At 41.5% G+C, this 23109-nt stretch overlaps 1 protein-coding gene across 2 annotated transcripts in view; it reads left to right on the top strand.

The window, feature by feature from the left end:
* The window catches only part of DOCK1 (dedicator of cytokinesis 1), a 323879-nt gene that overhangs the window by 255782 nt on the left and 44988 nt on the right, over positions 1–23109 (top strand). For both annotated transcript variants that reach the window (XM_063338334.1, XM_063338333.1), the window contains exons 34-40: positions 260–345; positions 532–688; positions 3512–3552; positions 4860–4950; positions 8828–8947; positions 18263–18352; positions 20937–21041. In XM_063338334.1, the coding sequence (XP_063194404.1) occupies positions 260–345; positions 532–688; positions 3512–3552; positions 4860–4950; positions 8828–8947; positions 18263–18352; positions 20937–21041 (690 nt within the window). The remainder of the gene's footprint in view (positions 1–259; positions 346–531; positions 689–3511; positions 3553–4859; positions 4951–8827; positions 8948–18262; positions 18353–20936; positions 21042–23109) is intronic.

The raw sequence follows: 23109 nt of genomic DNA, 5'->3' as shown, positions 1-23109 counted from the left end.
GTTTTTCGTAATGCAAATATTTACACGCCATTTAACAACATGACCGATGATTTCTTCGGCAAAAAAGTCCTTGTAGGACAGCCCATCATCATGGATAGCCTAATGCCAGAGACTGCAATCTCTTAAAGTCAATCAAGCTTTGAAATAGTGGCTAACCGTCTCTCCGAGATACCCAGCCAATCTGTGAACCATTGAGGCTACAGTAATAAAGTGAAATATTTGCCATCTGATTATTTACGCTTGCTTTGTTTAATTATAGTTTGAAAATGAGATCATCACGAAACTGGATCATGAAGTGGAAGGAGGCAGAGGAGATGAACAGTACAAAGTGTTATTTGACAAAATGTAAGTGTTGATCAGCGGCGAGATTTATGTCACAGTAAAGTCAGGAGGGAGAGCAATTAGACTACAATGAACTTTGTAGCCCAGAAATAATTAAAATCTGTTAATGATGCACAATATTTAAAATTGCACCTGAGTCAAGGTTTTTTCTGGGTGTGATTAACAAGGCGAATGTAATTGGTTTTTCAGTCTCTTGGAGCACTGCAGGAAACACAAATACCTCGCTAAGAGCGGAGAAACTTTCGTGAAACTTGTTGTCCGCTTGATGGAGAGGTTGCTGGACTACAGGACCATAATGCACGACGAGAACAAGGAGAACCGCATGAGCTGTACCGTCAACGTGCTGGTAAGCAAGAAGTCGCCAGCCTGAAATGGTTACTGCGTTCTTAATTTTACACCTTTAACAAAAGATCCGTGTTGGGGTTATCATGAAAGTTTGAAATACTTTGGGGTTTTTTTTTTCCTTTTTTAATGAAAGTGAATCTATGGAGACATGGGTGGTTACTTCTTTAGCTGATTCTGAGGAAAAATTTAAGAAGAAATGTTTCAGGGCCTGATTTTTGAGGGCTGTTCATTGACATTTACAACTGATGTATGAACAACTTTATTCAGAAAAACACTTTGACATATAGAACTCTGGAGTAATAGGCGGTTTATTACCGAAATTTTCATGCATTTGCAATCCCATTTGTATTCTGCTTACTGCTCGGCTTCCATATTCTAAATTTGTGAAGAAATGTGAGCGTTACTGTTTCGTTCACAGCAGAACAAGCTGGGGTTGTTTTCCTTACTGATGTGAAATTTCCTCCTCTTAGTTCCAGAAATTCTGGAGTACCTACTCTATACTGCAAACCTGTGTCCGTTTGGGCGAGACCTGGACACAGTAGGAGTTGTCCCCGTAGCACGCACATCATGCTCTTCGGTGGAAGCGTTAGTGTGTGGGATTTTACTAGCATAAAATCAGTGCACATGGAAAAACGATGCCAAAATAAATTTTAGAGACCCCCAAACATAGTACTGGCTAGATCTGATTTTTTCCAGTAGGACTCAACATTAAATGGAATTTGAGTTAGAAACCCCTGCCAGTTCACACCAGGCCAGGTAGGAAATAAAAAATCACATACACCATATGCTCTAAAACATGACAATAATTTATAAAACTGGGGAGATTTCCTTCGGAAGGTGAATTAATTTCTTCTTCCCGTCGTCGTAATACTGGGAGTCTCCTCCTGCTAATTCTCACCACACCAAGGGCAGGGGACCGATGGCACACTTGGGGCTTGGTTCTGTTTTCTCTCAGTGTCTCTAACAGCATCTCCTGATGCTGATTTTTGTCATCTGGATTTTTCGAGTGTTTGCAGAGGATAAATTTTGTAGGCGATTTACTGCTGTCGGGTTAAATCACCGTGAGATATCCACACACAGCCCGGCCGCCGAAGTCTGCGGGAAATGCAGGAAAGCATCTCAGGGCAGAACTTTCCTTCCTTTTCAGTAGGCGTGATTTAAAACTTTCGCTTGATTTTAAAGTCCCATTTGCCCTCTAGGGCCAACTCAGTCTTTTCATCATTCTCCCGGCACCTGAAGTGAAATTTACGCCTTTGCAAAAATCCAACCCAGGGCTGATACTCAGCACAATTCCCACCTGAGGTCTCAAAGAGTTCTTAATTGGGACTTTAATGATGCAGAGGCTTTCACAGGATTAAGTTTGTCTGTATGGACTATAGTTTAAGTCAGAGGTTTTGATATGCATTTAAGCCAGTGCTGATGTTAAAAAAAAATATAAAAGAAAACCTTATCGGTTCCCTCAGCTGCTTGTTGCTGCTCCCGACAATCCTGGTGAAAGCAAACATGCCACCAAGGGAGCAGAGCAGATCCCAGGAAGGATCTTGCTGAAAGCTCACACTCTTCCCCGCCAGTTATTTTTCATCCCCAACAGTTTGTGGGCCCATTCGCGGCAGGGCCACCAGCGTGTGGGCCAGCATGGCACGAGGGGGACCTGGGAACCTGCACCCAAAGATGGGGCAGAAGCAGGGACGGCATTCTGGGGGAGAGGGGACTGTAGTAAATGTCACTTGTGTCAGTGCCAACCTGCTGCCCAAGCCTCTTCCCGGTTTGTTTGGTTGGATGTTGCTTCTGGAGTTCCATCAGAAGGGCAGAGGAGCTGTCAGCAATATTAGGGTAAAATGGGTTTACGTTGTTGATCCACCAAACTCGGAAATCTCTTCTACTTCAAAAAACCAAACAAAACACAACTAAAAAAAACAGCAGACATTTTCCATGTGGTTCAGTTTGTCTTTTGAGTTGAACTCAAAACCAGTGAGCAGTTACTCAACTAGAATGGTATATCCACTGAATAATCCGTCATTTCCAACTCCGGTATGTGGATTCTGTCTTGTATTTACGTTCTCTTTGAAGGGCTTGTGCATCAGTTAGTACTGGGCTTGGCCATCTAGTAGTGGCTACTCAAGACTGGTTTAATTTAGCGTTGAAACATCATTGTAATTCGGTGAGGGAGAAATTTCTTTGTATTTTGTTTTCTTAGATGTATTTTAACTTTTGAAGGGAAACTTTAAATTAGATTCAGAAATGCCTTTAATATCTCGCTCAATTTATCATATCTCGCATTTACAATATTTGTAGTGTTAACTAGTTTATCTCAAGACCGGAGGCATTCAGACATTTCTGAAGAGGGTGATGATAATGTGTGGCTTATGAAACCAGATAAATAACACTAATCTAACTTTTTATTTCCACAGAAACTGTTAGAATTCAAGGGCAGATGATGTATTGCTCAACTAAGGCTCAGAGTTTTAAATCCATAGAACAACTGTTGCTTAAAAATTACGGTTTTGTATATTACGAAATTTCAACTGAAAATGGTTAATGATGTGTGACTTGCAAATGCCAGAAGCAAATTTCTAGCAGTACTATTCTTGCAAATTCTTAACCTTTGCAATGAGACATAAGCCCTAATACGCTACATCATGAAACATCACAGCATTAGACTTTATAAGTTAAATAAGTTGTGCTCCATGTCTAGAGGCAAATTTCATTTTGCGGTTTTGAGGTTGATATTACGCAATTATGAATTTTTAATTTCGAGCATGTTCTGTGTGCATTCCAGGCTGTGAAATCAAAGACTTCGTAACAAAATTATGTTGTTTTGCAGAATTTCTACAAGGAGATTGAGAGAGAAGAAATGTACATAAGGTTTGTAAACACCACCAGTGACAAACTCTGCTTGACTTACTGTAGTGTAATTGGAGAAAATTAAGTTCATATTAAGCAGTCACTTGGGGGCCGGAGGATAAAAAGTAATGAAAAACCATACCTTTTCTGAACCTAAAGTTTATTCAAGGGCTTATCTTCAGTGAGAACAGTGAGCATTAGAAATTAGTCGTGAGATTGTTGTTGTCCCCCTTCTCCACCTCCTGCAGCTATATTGTGATGAACACTGAAATGCTCCTGAGTGTTGTCACGTGAGAAAAATAAGCAAGTCAAAAGAAAACTGAGCGAAGAAATAATTTCCCTTCCTGGTGAGGTATAAAATACGTGACTTGGGGTAAAAAGGGCTATTAAATAATACCAAGACTGATACTTATTTTAAATTTAAAGCTTTTAGGAACCTTTCAAAATCTATTTTCACGCAAAGTCGAAACGGAAATGCGTTGTTGTGCTTTTTGTAAACCTCAGGGTTCCTGGTCGTCTCTTTGTACTTTGGCTTAAAATTGGCTAGACCGTTGTGCTAAAATGATGAAGCTTGTGTTTTTACTGCTATTTTAGGTGTCTAAATATTATTCATGAATTCATTCTCAGGTGCTTGTTACCTTTTTGGAAGAATTTTCATTTGTGAATTCGCTTCCTGTTGCTTAAATGGTTTTAGTGATTGCTTTATTAATTTGCAAAAAGAAAATAAAATCCAGAAAAAGGCAGGATTGATAACTGTGGACAAACGTGAAGTTCTGAGTCGTAGGTCTGCCCTATTCAGCGTCTCTTCATAGACAAATTGTCTCTCACTGTCAACCCCCACCCAAATTCCTAATTCTGTTGACAAACTTACAGCGTGTCATAATGAATATCAAAGTTCTGTATTTTCTTCGGCTTTTTCAAAAAGTCATTTTAATAGTTTTCTGTTGTTTTTTTTTCTTTTTAAATTGTCACTGAAAAAACCCAACAAACAAATGAAGAATATCCCCTTCCAGAGGTGTGATGATGCTGAAGTTAAGGAAGAAGACGTATATCTGTATCCATAACAATTACAGCAATATCTCTTGCGCAAAACCCGTGTTGGATTCATTAGGCATCACAAGTCATTTATTTGTATTGGAAAAAAAACCACAACGGAGATGCAAATGGTCCTAAAGGTTGTCTGCACACAGATATACGAGCTTTAATTAAACCCATATATATTTACTTGTTTGAAGATAGAGTTGAACTGTTTTAGTCTTCAAAATAAGTTATTTAGCAACGTTTAAGAACCAACCTTTTTTTAGAACCACTGTTTTTATTACTTGCAGGTATTTGTACAAGCTGTGTGACCTGCACAAAGAATGCGATAACTATACGGAAGCTGCCTACACGTTGCTTCTGCATGCGAAGCTGCTTAAGGTGAGCACCAAAACACATTGCGCAATTTGAAAACCATCTGAGCAGTAACCGCTCGCAGCATTGCTTGTCGGCCTTTAGAACGTCTCCACTTCAAACCGGTTGTCGACTAGGGGCTGCTTCTTAGGTCAGTTTTCTCTTTAGCGCGTGTAAAAGGAGCTCCCTGCCATCCGTGTGTGCCAGGGCGTGCTTTACTCATCTTCAGCTGAAATAAGTCAAGTCAGGACTGCAAGTTATAAATTGCAAAGCTGTTATTTGAATTTCTTTTAATTATCAAAATGATGTAATGCGTCTAAACACGTATTTGAATAAATCAGGTCTCCCCAGAATTGTTTTTGCAAAGGCAATACGAGGGAGTGCTGGAGACTGTCCTCCAGTGCTCCTGGGTATCTGTAGATTCAGTTTTGATTTCGGAAAATTAGAGAGATTCAAATGGTCTCCTTTCCAAGTACATGTCTTTAAAAGGTACGTGTAATTTTAACGCAGTGTTACACAGTTCATAGCACATTTAAGAGGCGTAACCATCTTGTTATTCTTCAGGGAACGTTTTGGTGTAACCTGCAATATATATAAATGAAATGTCGTCTATACAAAGTACACGTAAATAAAGCACGTGAGTTTTTAACACTGCGCAGTGTCAGTCAGAAATGTAACGAAGCCGTATTTCATAAGCATTAATCTCACTGAAGACTTTCTGGATAGATGGTGTTGTCCCTAACATCTCGTTTTAGGTGATTGTGGCACTAATGTGCAGCGTGAGCCAACCCCGTTCCCGGCGGGACCGTATGGAAGGATGCTGCGCTTCACAGCAGACGCTTGTGTCATGAAATCGCTTGTTTAATGTAGCCTAGTCATCACCAAATCACTAGCAAGGGGGTTTATGTTTTAATTTTAAAAAGTAGTCAATAGAAAAAGTAAAAATCTGAATTTGATAAGAGTTAGTATTTTCTCAAGCATTTGCTTTGGTCCCATTCTTCTTCCTCACACCTCACCCACAGGGAAATCTTTATTTCTCCAGGAGACCTGGGTCTCTTTCTGCTCCCATCAAGGATGGTAGCACCCGTGGTCATACGGGTCTGGGTCAGGGACAGAATAATAAATAATATTCTATTTCAGAGAAATATTTCGTGAGAAATAACCTATTTCTATGGCGAGTGTGTGCAACCTTCGGTATTATTGCAAGCCTTTGGTATTACTGCAGAAACTGTGCTAATGGGGCCCCGTTTCGTAGAGGGATATTATCTCATTCTAAGCAGCGAATTGTTCTTAGCAATCCTTGATTTAATCTAAGCAATCCCAAGCGAAATGCGGGTATAAAATATCTGTTTTGAGAAGTTGGGAAGTGGAAGGTGTTAAATGAAATGCTTCTAACGGATGCGCTGAGAATTATTCCTACCTCAAAACCAAATAAACTGCATCCAAGCTGTAATGAGACTAAATATGATGCAGAGCGTACATGTGCAGTTTAAATTAAGACACTCTGAAATGCATTTACTGTATTTAAAAATAAACAGAGGGTTATTACCCAAGAAGACATCAGTAAGATTCATGTGGAGTGCAAAAGCACTGTAGCAATACCTTTATTCGTTACTAAAAGCCGGGGCAGTTGTTGGACGCAGCCTGCTGGATGCAGTCATTTCTTTGGGAATGACATTGTCTGTGCCCAGAGGTGTCGGTGGGGGGCAAAGACATGCGGAGACGGCCCTGACACCTTCGGTCCCGCAGACGGCTGCCCACGGTCGCCTGCGGGTAGAAGTAACTCGCTGAATCTGGCTCTAAAGATGTCTCTTGTTCCCTCGAGGGACATAAAACAGGACTGCCAAATTGTGTAATTCCTCTTCATCACGCTTCACGTGAACGAGCCTTTTAGAGAGGATCAAGTGTTCATTCCCTTCCACAGGTGCTGCCTTTCCTGGAAAAACGATGGAATGAACCATGCCGTAAAATGTCATTCAAACTTTTACCTGTTACAGCTTGGACTTGTTGGTCAATATGCTGTATGTGAGCTTACATTCGAGTTTAGCCAATTTTAGTGTTTCTTACAGAATGTCTGCAGGGACCAGATGAGTATCTTAATGCACTCCTTTAATTTACTGGAAACAAAAATCCAGTTTTCTTTTCTTCTAATGCAAATCGATACAAGATGTCAAACATAAGGGTAATATTTATCACAGGTTTTCATCACTAAGTGGGTGGTTGTTTATAAATATAATTACGTTACAGTTTGGAATTATTTTATTATAGAAGTGTATCGATCTGTCTAACACACTGTCCTGTTACTACCAGTAGTCAGCAGTGGATGGAGGAGCTCAGTGTCGCTTGAGAAGCAGCAAAATTCTGGTGTCTGTAACTTCAAGCAATGGAGTTTTTTTTCTCAAACCTTGAGGAGAGGATTTTCAATGACGCTCGTCATTGGCATGTATTTCCTCACGGTGATTTTAATGGGATCACGTTTAGGTCAAGCCTGAGAGTTCTGGAGAATCTCACCTTTATATTTGTGAGAAGGCTGGCTCTGCGGAGAGAGAGCCACCATCTTTTTCTCCGGATCCCTGCAAGCTGATGAAGCACGCTTAACAAAAGAGAGTTTTATTTTTTAACCCATTTAGTCAAAATTAAGGTGTTCCAAACTAACAGAAGATTGCGGCTCTTCGGAGGTTGAAAAAAATGCTGTAGCATTGCAGACTGGGTGACGTTTGTGCTGCTCAGAAACACGGCTTTGCGGTACAAAGTTGTCAAAGTTGTCTGCTTTAGGCAAACACAAACGTTCTGGCCAAATTAAGTAACTGGGTGAACTTTAACAACGTACAGTAGGTAAAACTGGATGATGGAACAGCAATTCTGTCAATAAATCTGAGTTGCTGATCTTTGGTTGAATTTCTTCTTTTCCAAAAGTTACACTATTCTATCTCTGTGGGCCGTTCTCCTTCTATAGCAACTTTGATTTTCAGAGAAGAAAGTGAAAAGCTCTTTAATTAATTTAATTTTTGAACTTGGTTTCTTAAGGCAACAAGTCCTATTGGAGCTCCTGTCCCTGTCTTTTTTTTTAATCTATGAGAAGTTTCGTTTGATTTAATGGAGGTTTGTGATTTGATCTGGTAGAGGTTTGTGACTCTCCGAGGTATTAATTTCCTGCCAGCCTCATGAAAATAGGCAGCTATGGAAAGGTGGGCTCCAGCATTAGCATCTGTCTAGGGAAAAGGCTCCAGTATTGTACTATCCGTGGGTAGATTGTAGGGAATATTAGTGGGAGGAGAAGGACAGGTGATACGAATGCTGGAGTCCAGAGGTTTCAGTTGCATCTGTCCCTTCGTGGTGCAAGGGAGAAAGCCAGCGGGCTTTTACTTGGTCCTCTCAGGTCGAAGGGAAAATTCATTTAGTATCTTTGCCTTATTCCTCATCCATTCAGCATTTGCTACAAGAGCTACTAATTGCAGCCAGGCCGTATAAACTTAGTTGTGCTTTTCCATGTCTCCAAACATTCTCTATGAATTTTAGCCATTTAATTTCTGTGCCCGCAGTCCTTTCCGTTTGTATTGATGTATCTGACCTTCAGGGGCTTCTCTCAACATAAACCTGCATCCAGCAGGTTGTTCCCATCAGCGAGCCAAAGTCACCAAACTCTCTGAGAAGAACCCACCTCAAGAAACTTCCTTCCAGCTGATCGATGTGATTGGCTTCCAGTTACAGCAGTTGAATCAATGGTCCTTCTGCCCAGGGAATCAAAGTACACAACTGCAAAAAAAAAAAATCTTTGTTAGTGCATTAGGTGTGGTGTCACTTCTTTAGATAAAAATGTGTGGTTTATTTAGCCTAATTTTTCTGACATATTTCCTAACTTTTGATTTGCTTTCGCTTTTCCCCTCCTCTTTCCATGATTTAGTGGTCAGAAGAAGCGTGTGCAGCACATCTTACCCAGCGGGATGGATACCAGGCTGCTACTCAAGGACAGTTGAAAGATCAACTATATCAAGAAATTATCCATTACTTTGACAAGGGCAAGGTAAAAAGGGATGAAAAAAATACAAATACGTTTCATTGCTTTTCTCTCTAACTTACAAGTTGAATAGTAAACATGGTTTGCATCAAGTGACCTTCGGGGAGCTTTAAACTTGCTACGAGTTATTTGGAGTGCTTTATGTAAACGGTCCACCGGCTAGCGCTTAAAGATAATAATACTAAAAAAAAAAATAAAAAAAAAATCAATGGTACATTTATAACTGCTGTGTTAAGGGTGCATATGATGCCACAGGGAAAATAAAAAAGCGATGCGTGTAATGTGGGGGACTGACTTTTTCCAGCAATTGCAATAGCGAATGCAGTCCTTCAGCTACCCTTGCTTTTTCTCGTGTACGCAAAATAATTCCCTCAGAGAATGGATGTCTGTGATTCGTATCATAAGAAGGCAGAAATATTCTCAGATGAAGATGTTTCGCTGCAGTTGCATCTTTTATTGCAAGATGAATTTGCATTTGGCATTGCGTGGTGGGAAGGGGAGAGGGCTGCTGTTACCTGTCCACAGAGGTGAGGGGGGTTCAACGTGGGAGATGTGGGGGTGTGCCAGTGTTTGGATATTTCATGCACAAAATGTTTAAATATAGAAGTAGAAACCTCTTTGCCTAATATTTCAGGAACGCGTACTTCGGTTTTTAAAAGCAATCCTTGTTGCATAAATGTAGTGCAAACGGAAATGTCATTTTCTCGTAGAACTAGAATACTTTCAAACCAGCTCATGTTTTCCAAGTAAGTTTTTAGCAGAATCAGATTAGTGTTTCGATATAAGCTTTGCTTAAAGGGTCAAATTTTATGCCTTATTTGAATGCGGTATTTAGAAGTTGTTAATAAATGATGGTTAAAAAGTTGTAATTCCAGATTGAGATAGAGCCGGGCCACCCAAAGAGGCAGCGTGGGGCTTGTGTGGGTGCCTTGGAGCTTCTGCAGTGGGCAGCATTGGCTTCCACAGCACGTTCCTGCTACCCAAAAAGCTTTTACTAACCCTTTAACAGTGGGTAAGGAGAACCTTGTTAGAATTAGGGTCGTAGCCGCTTTAAAAGTATATTTTAATATTACATTCCTCTCTGGAAAGGAAAAGCCAGAAGTCGCTTGTTTTTATTTTGTTGTTTTACGTCTTTATGGCTTCACAGTTAGTCTTTTATGGTGCTAGTCCACAGGCGGTGGGAATTGTTCTTCTGAGCACCAGGCCAGGGTGTTTTAGCTGTAAATAAAAAGCTGCAGCGTCTTATAATCTATATTGAAAACAGTCTGTCTTCAAGTCGTACCCACCCATTTCTGCTGATAGCGCTAATGAGCTGTTTATATAAACAGCAGGCAAAATACCTGCTGCTCACTTTTCAGCCTGCGCCCCATTACCCAGCACGGCATCCGCGCTCGACTGTGGTTAGACTGAATAACCCTTCTGCATTTTTTCAGATTTTACAGCTAGAGAAGGCCCTGCCTGCTTTCAAAAGAAGCAGCGCTGAAAAGGCTGTGGTTTTCCCCTTTCCCTCATAGTTAGGTTAAACAACTGAATCTTCGTTATTTTAAAAATTCTTAGTGAACAGCGATATCGAAGGGGCCGCCGTGATCACTTATTCCTATTCCTTTGCATAACTCAAATCACAGGACTCCCATGTGGCTTTTTCAGGTGTGTGAGGAGATAATTCATTTTCGAGCACTCTTTCCTAGTTACAGGTGTGTCTTCTCTCATTTTCTGATCGCTCCAGTCGGTGATAAATTTTCGTATTTTTCAATGAAAAGGAAAAAAAAAAAAATCAATATACCCTGAGAATATAAGCGTCTTACATGAATTTTCAAATGTCAGGAAGCTCAAAGTTGAGATTTCCACCGTAGAATTAAGTTAATCCTCTCATTTGGGATGTTCTGAAGTTAGGTTAAATCAACTGCTTACATTTACCTATGCGGTTTGCAGATGTAGTCCAGCAGCTACTTTAACTGTGCCGTCCCATGATCAGTGACACATCTGAAGCAGTATTTGCTGGGCATTTTTAGAAGGCTGTACCAATACACTAACCAATTTGTCTTTTTTTTTTTACCATAATTACCCAGCTATGTCTCTTACAGAGCTCGGGAGTTTTGTTTTAAAGTTGTTGTGAGACTGTGCCTCTTCCACTCCGGCCTGCCTGACGGGAGCGGTGGGCTTGAGAGGGGAGGTCAACACGGTTAGAAACATTATGTAGAAGAAATGGAGGAGATGGATTTCCTAAAAGGTGGCATTTTGTTTGAAAACTTTGGCGCTTTTTTTTCTTTTAAAGGATGGTGTAGTTCAGCCTCTCAAAAATCACGATCCCTTTGTCTTAGCAGAGTGATTTCCCAAGAGATAGGCACGGTGCACTTTTCAAGTGAAGACCAACCATGAGGCTTAATCCTTAAATATTAGCATTCATGGCGAGATTAATTTAGAATCCAGAATTCCACAGACTGGAATGGAGTGGACTTCTCGCTTCTAGACCAGAAGAGCCTGAGAAATTTGTAATTTAATAATGCGGAGTGTGGGCTTGCACTGAAAGCAGGAGTGTGGGCGTCTCATTTGGACTGAGAACAAAGTACTAGCCTTCACCGTGAATAGTCCTGTTGTCTGTAGTTCGATATCCATTTAAGATTCCTCATTTTGATTTTTATTTTTTAACATATTATTCTTAGGAAGCTTGCTTTTTTACTTACATTTGCCTTTTGGTCCTAAAACCAATCTCCTGTAGAGCTGACGTACACCTTTCACCTTTAGCGCGTTGGCATTTTCAGATACAACTTCTGCATTTTGCAGCTGTTCTACTTTATGGATTTGGTTCCTTATTAGTAATATTTTCATTACTCTTCTAAGCTCCTTGTTTCCAAAGTGAAATGTTGTTGCTTCCAGGTTTCCCTGGTTTTCTCTCCTAGATTATTATTCTTCGCTGTGTTGCACTTCCAAGTCTCATCTCCATCTCTCTTGGCTTTTGCCCTCGGAAGCTTTATCCTCACGCTTACCACGGCGGTCTCACCCATCCTTTGAACTGCTCTGAAGTGTTTGCTCTTTCTGTGTTTTGCCGAAGCTTTGTAATTTTCAACAAAGCCCTTAATCCGAGGGCTTTCCTGAAAATTGGGAGGTGAGAGTATCTCGGGATGAGAAGGAAAAATAGTGGTGGTGATAAAGTGATGAGGGAAGGGGGTGAAATTTTGCCGGTGTGAAGCCGTTGATGTTAGTCAGTGCTAATGAACTGCTGAAGCCAGGAATTACTCGGCGTCCTTGATGAAGATAAGATATCATCTTTAAACAGGCTTGACTGGCCTCTGGAGCCGTAAAGGAAGCAGCAGCGCTCTTATTCCTGCTCGGTAAAACGTACAAACCGCAACGTGTTTCACGTTTCCCGGTGGATGCCGCAGTCTATAAATCAGTACGCGTTTTCTGCTGCTCCTTCATAAATTGAAAGCGTTGGTCCCGGGGAGAAAAAATATAAATAAATGCATGCTGCTCATTTATTACTGCTCTTCCTTCCTCCCCACCCTCCCCCAAAAAAACCTTCTGCTGTTTTACTGGAGCCACAAACCACAAAATATTTGAAACTACCCAGTATGTATTTGAAGCTACCCAGCCATGCTTTGGCTTAAAATGTCTTTTTTCCGGCTCACGGGATGGTATCAAATGGCTTTGTCTTCCATTTAACAAGATAGTGGTGAAATTCACCGGTTTGCCAAAAATCAGCGCGAGGCTCGTGTCCAGCTCATATCCCAGATCATAAGCCTGTCCTGAGAGCTGTGAAAGACGGAGACAGTCTTCAGAGAGCAAAGATACAGCGTTTGACCACGTTCCAAATGAATACAGCAAGTTGTTTTAAAGGGTTTCCAGCCATGGCTCTATCTTACACATCTTGAATGCAATACTAGCAATAGAGAAGTACTGCATTTTAACATTTTATTTAAAATATTAAGCTTACGTGTTGGTTAATTAACACTATCTGAAATTTAAACAGCTTGGAATGTGCTTCATACATCAGAACATTGCACAATGATACTCTTATCCTAGATTATTTCATTTTTACTGACGGTTAACTCAGCGGGAGCTGAGAAATATCCTAAGATCCTCTTTTACTGCTATTGAAGAACCTCAAAAACTAAATTGGATGCTGCAGTTCTTTCTGGGCAGCAAGCGATCCAGCTTCAAAAATAAATTACATTGCTAGGTTTTCCCTAAAAGGATCTCCTTCTGCATCCTCAAAGTCTTTCCCATAACAATTTGCAGTTCGTGTCTACACAACTGAATTTAGACTATACACATTTTTCTTATGCCTTCGGTATAAAAGAAGCATTTTCCTTCCACTGTCGCCAGCCTCTCTCTCTGGTGCACTCTCCGGATAAATTGTTTCTCACATTAGTGAGTTGTACATCGTACAAATCCTGTGTAGTAGCTCCCCGTACGGCTCATTCCTCCAGAAGACCTGCCATGTCTTGGGCAAACCTGGGAAACCTTCCAAGGCAGGAAATCTGCGAGGCAGCAGATTGGGAGTTATTGACCTTCAAGAATATAGATTTAATTTATCAGGATCCTTTGCCACAGCCGTGCTGTCCTCACCTGAATAAATTTGCTCCGTAGTAAACAGAGAAAATTTTCGGAGGGTTTTGCAGGGGGTTTTAAACACACAGTTCCTGTTTCTGTTACGACGTTGGAAAGATGACCGGTTTGGGTTTTGTTTTCGGGGCTGTTGCAGATGTTGTGGTCCAGCTGCACAAACGGCCCGGGGACGAGCCGGGTGGTTAATGGACTCGTGGACCTCCAGAGTTCAGGAAACTTGACATTTTACAGATTGAGTCCTATAGTACAAGTTCTTTGGAGGATTGAACCTTCGGTGGATTGAACCTTCAGAGGATTGAACCAGACAATTGGATTTCAAAACAGAGATGTTGGAGCGGAGAGGGGTTTTTAAGAGGTAGTAGCAACAAAAAGGTGATGCTTTTCTCTTAGACAGATCCCTCCTCGGCTGGAGAGGGGCCAGGTTAGAGGCTGGCAAAAATTGAAAGAATCTTCTCCCGTGGTAATGCGCTTTTATCATGTATTTGCGGTATGATAGAAAAAGAGTAGTTCTATCTCTTACTTGTACCCGAAAGTGTTCCATTAAAAATAATGTGACAAAATATGAGCAGTATAACTTGTAAACTAACTTTTAAAGAATTTTTGAAGTAATTACAGTAATTTAAGCCAGAAACAAATGTTCATAATCATCTAGGTTTTTCCTGTTCATCCTCACCTACAGACAGGATATTAGAATGGAAGAATGCTAGGGTTGTGCGATTACTGCATGTATATTGGAGATATATCTATATCATAGTTAATTTGAGGATTCATTTTTTTAGGCTCTGAAACATTTATAAAATTCATTATTAATATTTATATTCAGGATCTAATGGGTTTGATCAGGCTGAGGAAGGGCAACAGAAATGCAGCTCTGGCATGTTTACAGTCTCAACTGACAAGGGTGGGAAGGGGAAAAAAAGTCAAACCCAAGATTTAATTCTGTTAAAGTCGTCATTTAACTGGTGGCAGTGCCGTGCTACCTGTAGGCATCGGTGTGTACGCAGTGCCTTCGACAGCACAGGCCTGGGATTAGAATCATAGAACTGTTTGGATGGGAAGGGACCTTTAAACGCCATCTAGTCCAACCCCCCTGCCATGAGCAGGGACATCTTCAACCAGACCAGGTTGGTCAGAGCCATGTCCACCCTGGCCTGGAACGTTTCCAGGGATGGGGCATCAATCACCTCTCTGGGCAACCTGGGCCAGTGTTTCACCTCCCTCAGAGTAAAGAATTTCTTCCTTCTATCTGGTCTAAATCTACCCTCCTGTAGTTTAAAACCATTAGACCCTGTCCTATGGCAACAGGCCCTACTAAAAAGTCTGTCCCTGTCTTTCCTGGAGCCACTTTAGGGACTGGAAGGGGCTGGAAGGTCTCCCCGGAGCCTTCTCTTCTCCAGGCTGAACCCCCCCAGCTCTCTCAGCCTGTCCTCCCAGCAGAGGGGCTCCAGCCCTCCCAGCATCTCTGTGGCCTCCTCTGGCCCCGCTCCAACAGCTCCGTGTCCTTCTTGAAGTTTTGGTGGGCATTGCCGTGCTATGGATGACAGTGACAGTCCAGGACGGGTTTGCTGTGGTGTGACCCATGGGCTGTGACACCGTGATGGCTCTCACACTGAGCAATACCAACACGGTGCTTCAGCCCCCCTCAGCTCCTCTTCTCCCCTCCTCTCTCCCACCACTAATCCCGAATCCCCTTCCTCTTGACAGCCAGGTGTAATTGGTTTGCATTAAAGACCCTACAGCCTTAGCACCGAGCCGGTGCTTTTCCTTGGCAGACGTGCTTTGGAAACACGTCGCAATGTCTGTGCTTATCCGGGATTCAGGGGAAGAACTGAACGAGTTTGTTTACAATGTCGATGCAAATCTGAAATTACTTAGGCTTCCATTTATTTCCAATCTCGTTCAGCTCCAAAGCTGTTTGCCTGAGCTCGTCTATAAATATTTTCACAATGGAAAAGAGAGTAGAAGTGCTTCGGGTTTGGAGAGGGACTGGTTAAATCTGGAACACACAAACAGAGAACTGGGACAAGGAGGATTATGGTAACGCCGTTTTCTTTGAAATGAAAATGTGCAGAAGAAGAAAAAGAAAATGGCAGTCAAAATGAAGAAAGGTTCAGTGATTTTGAAAGGTTTCACTTGCTGAGTTACCAAACAACTGAATTTTAGTTCAGTTTCTATAAATTGGTAGCATATTGCTCTTCTGAGTCAAAATTAACTCAGCCTAGAGTGTGAAAATGTCCTGCGTTTTCTGCAAATAGGCCTTTACTATTAAACTCATGTTAATTTCTGTGTAGAAATAAAAACATGCTCTCTATCATTATTCTAGTTTAGATACATAATATGGATAAAACCGTTCTGATCCTTCCATTTGCAAAAATTGCCTTGCTGAGTGTAGAAACTGCCTTGTGATTTCCTGCAGACGTGATCCCTCATTATGGTGATTGTAATTAGTCTCTCCGATGTGTTTTTCATCTTCAAGGCACTTTACAAACATGAGGTAACTCATGTTCATTCCAGTCCTCTTCCCTAGATAAACAATATTATGAGCCTTGTAGAAATGAGAAAAATCAAGAGAAGGAGTTGAACATCATGTGGAGATGAGAGGAGAAGTTAATGTAGGTACCAAGCTCTCCCCCTTGAGAGTGTCCGTCGCCTTTTTGTCTTGAAGTAGGTCACCGCTCAGTCTCTGTTTGCCCAAGCGTCTGCCCATTTGTTTCTTTAGGACTCAAAAGCTCCCTTTCTGTTGCTCAGTGTAGTTTCTGGCCCATCTTTTCTCTTACTTTGCTCCCTTACTTTGAGATGTTGTGGCTGCCCCATCCCTGGAGAGGTCCAAGGCCAGGTTGGACGGGGCTTTGCGCAACCTGGGCTGGTGGGAGGTGTCCCTGTCCAGGGCAGGGGATTTGGAACTAGATGGTCTTTAAGGTCCCTTCCAACCATTCTATGATTCAAACTCTCTGTCTTTTCTCCCTGCAGTCTCTTGTAACTATTTTTGCTTTTGCAGCTCCTCATCTCCACCATCAGCTGCTCCTGCCTCTTCAGGCTGCTGCTTTCCATCCCTTCCCTCTCTGTCTGCCAGGACAATCTTTCAGTCCATCCTTGGGTTTGAAAATTGAAAATAGGCCCCTCATTTCCAGGGAGAAGCACAAATGGAGAGCAAACTGATGGGACCCAAGCCACATCTTGCTTTTGTGGCATTGGCATGATACGCGTGCGGGAGGCTTACTGAGTGTTCAGCCTGGCTGGGCTCCAAATTGCCAATTCCTAGGGAAAAAAAGAAGATATTCCAAGTCCCGGTCCGGTGTTTGTGCCACTAAATCACAGGTAGCTGTGCTCTGCCCAACTCCTCAGCCAGTGCTGGCAGCAGTTTTGGTCATACTGACAGTTGTATGAACCATTAATGTTTTACTCTTCTTTGTATTTTAGCATCTAGAACTAGGGATTTTCCTGAAAGTCTTTATTTTTTCCCAAGTTTTCCTGATATATGAAGAAATGTGATTTCAACTTGCAGATCAATAGACAAAACTCACCCAACATTGATTTTGGCCTTTGAGTGGTGGGATTTCGTTAGTGTGTTTTGGGGGACTTCTGGTTTTCGGGGGGCTTTGGGGGGGTAAAATATTTTGTATTTACACAGTGCGTTAAAGCAGATGGGACTGGGGGTCTGTGTGGGATGGAACCAGGAATGGATTGTGTGCATGAGGGTTTCCCCAGGAGTGCTGTTCCTCTCCTTTCTCCCCATCGTCCAGCTCCCACCATCTTTGGAAGCTGTGGTGCTTCATCTAAAACTCTTTGTTCCCAAAGGCGCGTGTCTTCAGGGAGTGGTGGGGAAACGTCTGTTCAGCCTTTTTGCTCAACCCTCCTTCATCCGACTGCTCGTTGCAGCCGCAGCCGTCTCCGTGCTTCACCGGGGCTGGGAACATGTGGCCTCATGCTGAGAGGAGAATTAGGTGGCGTGGACAGGGGTTTTAAATTTAAGATGAAGGATAATACGAAAAAAATAGATTCATAACTCATTTTAAATCTTATTTTTTTAACAAAATGAGGTCAGCAGTGCCAGCCAAATTTCAGCAGCAGAGAGAGATCATCAAGTTTGATCTTAGATAGCCTGGTGTGCTAATTTAAGCATCTTTTTGGGTTTGAGTGGTTCTTTGTATTTAAAGTAGAAAAAAATTTAAAATACACATTTGAAAACGTTCTTGCTGCTCCTCGTTAAGATTGTTGGCTTCTGAAGAGCTGAAGGATATTGTTAAATTTCCTTGGGTCAGTAGAGACGGCTGCCGAATTTCATGGTTGAAGAACAAGAGAGGAAAGAGAACCAATGGAAATATAATGAATATTGGTTCAAAACAATATCTGCAAATTGCCTGTCCTGTCTAATATAGATTATAGATATTAGAAGGAGAGAGAGGTGATTATGGACTGTAATCAATCAACAACATTTATCCAAAGTCCTGGGTTCTGGGTTTCTTCGTGGGCAGGCCGTGTTTACCCATTGTTGGATATCTAGTTGGGCTAGCAGGAATCATTTTATTTCTGAAGCAATTTGATCATTTTACTTGATTTGCATCAGATAGAGACGTGGGTAACGCTGCCGCGGCTATTTGGCACATCAGATGCACAGGGTTTTCAGGCGTGTGACACAATGTATTTTGTTGTGTTTTATTAAGATTTATTTTATTCCCATGTTGTTGTTTAACCAAGGTATGTGACTCAGGTTTTTTGTTGTTGTTTTGTGGTTCTTTTTTTTTCCAACAGATGTGGGAAGAGGCCATCGCCTTGGGTAAAGAACTTGCAGAACAGTATGAAAATGAAATGTTTGATTATGAACAACTCAGTGAACTGCTGGTAGGTTTTTTTAATGACGTGGGCACTGCAACATTTTTTTTCAGAATTTAATTTTGAACCTTTAAAAATTATATTGAAAATCTCGCTTATGACAGTAAAATGCAGAAATAGATGCCCACTTTGGCTTTGCTGGACGAATGTTGATTAACTGGCTACCACTGGAGTGTCTGAAAAAGATTGAATTTTTTTTTTTTTTTAGCTGAAAGAAAAATATTTCGGTAACGTTAAGCTGATTTATTTGGGGTATAAAAGGAAATTTGGAATTTAAATATAAATGGGAACATGAAAAAAATCCCCATTCTCTCTCAAGTGTCTTTCCATATTCACGTTTCTTTTTTTAGGTATGAATAATCCCCAGGCATTCATGTCTAGAGTCAGTTATTTTTGCCCTGACGTTACCCGCTGATTATGCCGGCACCATTTGTTTTTTCTCCTGCTCTTCTCGAAAGAGATAAATGGCAGCTGTCACTGTCCCTCCTAACTGCTCAACCAGTTTCACAGCAGCTGGGACATGAGTCCAGTTTGCTTCTGAAAATTCCCGACTTTCAGGTTTTTGATGCATTTTGCCTTCGCGCTCACCAGAGTAGATCATCCGGAATGTCTTTGAGTTGTTTATCTGCTTGTCCCACGCTGTCTGAGCTGGGCGTTCATACGGTGTCATTGCACCTTCTCCCTCCGCTGACACCAGCCCTCAGTTTGAGGATGGCTTGGAGCCATCTCCCCTCAAGCACCTCCATCCCCATCTTCCCAGAATCTCCTTTTTTGGGGAGGAAAGAATAAAGGTAAATACCCACTCGTTTCAATTTTCTGGTTTCTTCACTCCCTTACATGTTCTTCTTTGGTTTGTCCGTGGTTCTGTCCTCCAGCTCTCCACAGCTGAACGAACATCCCTTTTTGAAGTTCCTCTTCCTGCGGCATTTTAACTGGTATTAGTGCCAGGCTGATTGTATTCATTGGCCTAACTGGTCTGGAGCCTGGTTTCCCGTTGATTTGGACAGCAGGAGGTATGGGATGTACACACAGAGCGTGTCTCAGGTGGTATGGTGTGCCAGAAGAGTCCCCCTCGGCCGGCTGCCTGCGCCACTGCCTTCAGTACAGGATATTCTTCATTTCAATATAAAAGGAATCTGGTAGAGATTGTTCCTCAGCTAGAAATGATTCTCATGTGTCAGATACGATTATTCACCAGTGGGTAGCTGCTTTCCAAGTCCCTCATTTTTAATTTTCCATCTCCTTTATGCTTGCAACACGGGAACATGAACAGCTTTGTCATGGAAACAACCACTGTTCTCCTATCATAGTGTATCCATTTTTGGAGCAGAAGTCTGAATTTGAACTTTGTACGTTGTAGCTGACGGCCAATAATACCGAGTTATGTATTTTTCACTGTTTTTCTTGCACAGCAAATACGTCATTGTTGCATTAATTCTAGGCAGTGGTATAAACCAGGCATGGTTCATATGCGTATGGAAATGCAGGTTCTCCCTCTTCTAATAGGGGAAACGCAAAACTTGCAACTCTTAGGTCAAACAACTGAGTTTATCTGCTCTTTATTTATCAGACAGGAGAAATTGAGAGAGATGTCACAAAAATTATTACTGACGCGCATTGGGCATTCACCCCTCACAAGGCAAAGATCAAATTTCGCACTCCCGTGTGAGTCGGGTCTCGCACACCCCGTCGGCTTTTCTTCTTGCTGCTGCTGAGCGACAGTAGCGTGCTAGCTCGTCTTTTTTTCCCCCTTAAATTTTAAAGTTTAAAAGTTTTTATTTCTTTCTGTTCTCCCTATTGTCTCTTTTGTTCAAGCAGTATTAAATATTAGACTCTAAGACAATTCACAGATGACAAAATAGTTTTGCTACAGGTGAATTGAGAAATGTACAGCAGACCTGGGTCTTTGTAGTCTTCTTGCCATTTACTGTTATCTATCGTAGGGGAGCAGTAATAAACCTCCGCTCAAATCAGAATTCATTCTCTTACAGAAAGTAATAGACTAAAAATAAGTTAATGAACAGATCGTCTGAAGCCACACTTTTGTTATTATTTCATCATTTGAGATAAAGAAGGATTCCGCTTCGAAAGCAGATGGCATCTGACATGCGTGTATTTATTCCAAAAGTTATATTTTTCTGCAGTTCTCAACTGCGTGCTTCCCATATGCAAATAAATAGTTGCAAATGTGGAAAAAAAGTAGTAGAAAAATGCAATGAAATGTAACAGCCACAAACCGAGAAGTCAGCCCCATCGAGGGGAGCTGGCTTTAGCGGTACGGGCTCCATCGTTCCCGTGTTTCGGCATCGGCAGTGCCACAACTGGGAATTCGGGCTGCCTTGAAAGTTCTTGACCTTCACCAAAATTGAGATACTGAATGCAGAACAGTCAGGTTCACCGAGATAAGCACAAAAACAATGGCTACAGAATATTTCAAAATGCTAGCACATATCTGATGGAAAGGTGAAGAAAAAGGGGCGAACGAAACACGTTCATCTTTAAGTTAGAGATACAATAGAAGAGATCTAGAGTTTAAGTATAAGGTATCTCCTCAAAGTTTAGGTGATTAAAGTTCTTCTTATTTATTTTGCAGCGAAAGCAAGCCCAGTTCTATGAAAACATTGTGAAAGTGATAAGACCAAAACCAGACTACTTCGCTGTTGGATATTATGGCCAGGGATTTCCAACATTCATAAGGGTAAGCGTCCCCCTTTTTCCTTCCACAGACGTCAGCAAGGTTTCTTGCCTTGGAAATTTCCCTCGGTTGTAGAGAAAGTACATTATTGTATGTCAGTGTGTTATTTACAGTCTGCCTGATGTTGATGGTTGGCTTTTAGCTGTATAAAACAAACGTTGTTTTTTCCTTCCCAGTTTCGAATATTGAATGGTTGAATTTTAGTAGAGAAGCTTTTTCTTCAAACATGTCCAATCCTTTGTACTTCTTCAGGTTATCACCAGAAATGAAGACGTACCACCCAGTCCATAAATCAGGGCAATAACCACCACCATCTGAAATGGTGACATTTTTGCCTGACAGGTAGATATAGATATAGATATATGAGTATGGTAGAGAAGCCTTTTGTATGTGACCATGTTTTCGTGTGAGTATCCTTTCCACCGTAGTCCCTAAAATGAAGCGGAATATCAGAGATGTGTGTGATACCTTTAAAAGCAATCTTTCACCATTGATTTTCATGAGTTGGGTGTCAATTTAAAACATATGTCGTTCGGTTGATGCCGGTAACGTATGTCAAATGACATTTTAGATTTTTTCCACTGATGTGAGGATTGTTACGGAGTTGAATGAGTGGCTGAAGAACGGTGGGGATTTGACACATCTGAGTTGTATCTGTATCGTGATTCTCTGGACTCTGGCACTTGCCAGTTGGTGACATGGAAATAACACGTTGCTGTACAGCTGCTGCGCTGCTCCTGTCTGTCTTAAGAGATGAGGATTTTCAGGTTGGAAAGAGTCTCTCTCCAACCCCCTGTGGAAGAGTTACAGTAGATTAAGGTGGTTCAAGAGACAGAAGAATAAAATTATTACTATTATTCTCAGATTATTCTCTAAATCCGGGAGACTCCAAGAAATTTAGTCTCAGGCCAGGGGCTGGTAGTAGGTTTCCTCCTGGAAATACTCATTTAGGAGATGAATTCCTGGTTATAACCGAGTAATTCCATGTTAACTCTCTCAGATTATACCATAATAAATACCAGGAGCAAGCCTAAACCTATGCTGAAGCCCAGCTCACTGGATAATCCAGTGAATGCTGGTTAAACTGGTTTTCTCGGGTTACTTGTGGTCGCCTGGTCTTACGTGATGTGTTAAAAGTGCTTGTAAAATATGTATTTATGGTGAATTGTAAAGAAACAAACATATGGTGGTTTCAGGCAAGAGTTGTCTTGGAGTGACCATCCCTCATAGAAATCTAACGATCAGAAACTTGACAAGTATTTGGAGCAGGAGGGAAAGGCTTCCACAAATCCAAAAAAACCACTCAGGTGTTTGTTTGGACAAAGCCTCCTTTTCCACCAACAAACTAAAGAAATTGAAGTTCTTGAATCATCCCAAGTAGAAAACGTGCGTGGCTTTTCGTACACCCTGGGATGCTGCATTACAGGTGTACTTGTACCATTTGTGCCTCCTCAGAAGCACATCAAATTATCAGTTCTCTGCCACTGAAAGGAACAAATCTGACCCCAGGTGGTTCCTGCCAGGCTAAAAGTGTGTTTTTGCAGCATCCTCTGTGTGCAGACCCTCAAAAACTGGGAGATGAGCTCTCGTATGTTGTCCCACTGCTTGGTCTCCAAATTATGGCTGGACAACCTGTGCCAGAGAGACTCTGAGCGGGACCACCGGTACCTCGAGCTGCCCCAAAGCTTGAGCAATGCAGTTCTGCAAACTGGCAGAGCCATATGTTGGTGACAGACGCAATGACATGATGGTGTACAAGCTACCGTGTGTGTCAAAATACCAACTCTAAAGAGATGCGATGCGGAAAAGCTAAGAATTGTTCAGGTGTTTGAAATACATGTAATGTAATGTAGGGTAACGGCCATGCAACGGCTTTTATCAAGCGTCAAACAGCAAAAAGTGTTTGCGTTACATTAAGTAAAAAAGCCTTAGTAAGATTTTTTTTGAAGTGCTTATTAATTATTTCTTAAGTTTTACCAGGCAAAAAGTATTTAATATCCATTAAGAAGGAGTCACTGTTAAGATTGACAAACCCATTTCTCTACAAAATGATTAAATGAATATTTTATGA

Source organism: Chroicocephalus ridibundus, chromosome 6 (assembly GCF_963924245.1).
Source record: "Chroicocephalus ridibundus chromosome 6, bChrRid1.1, whole genome shotgun sequence".
In the NCBI taxonomy this organism is placed as follows: domain Eukaryota; kingdom Metazoa; phylum Chordata; class Aves; order Charadriiformes; family Laridae; genus Chroicocephalus; species Chroicocephalus ridibundus.
The sequence above is the reverse complement of the archived record's forward strand: the minus strand, read 5'-3'. Positions and strand labels throughout refer to the sequence as shown.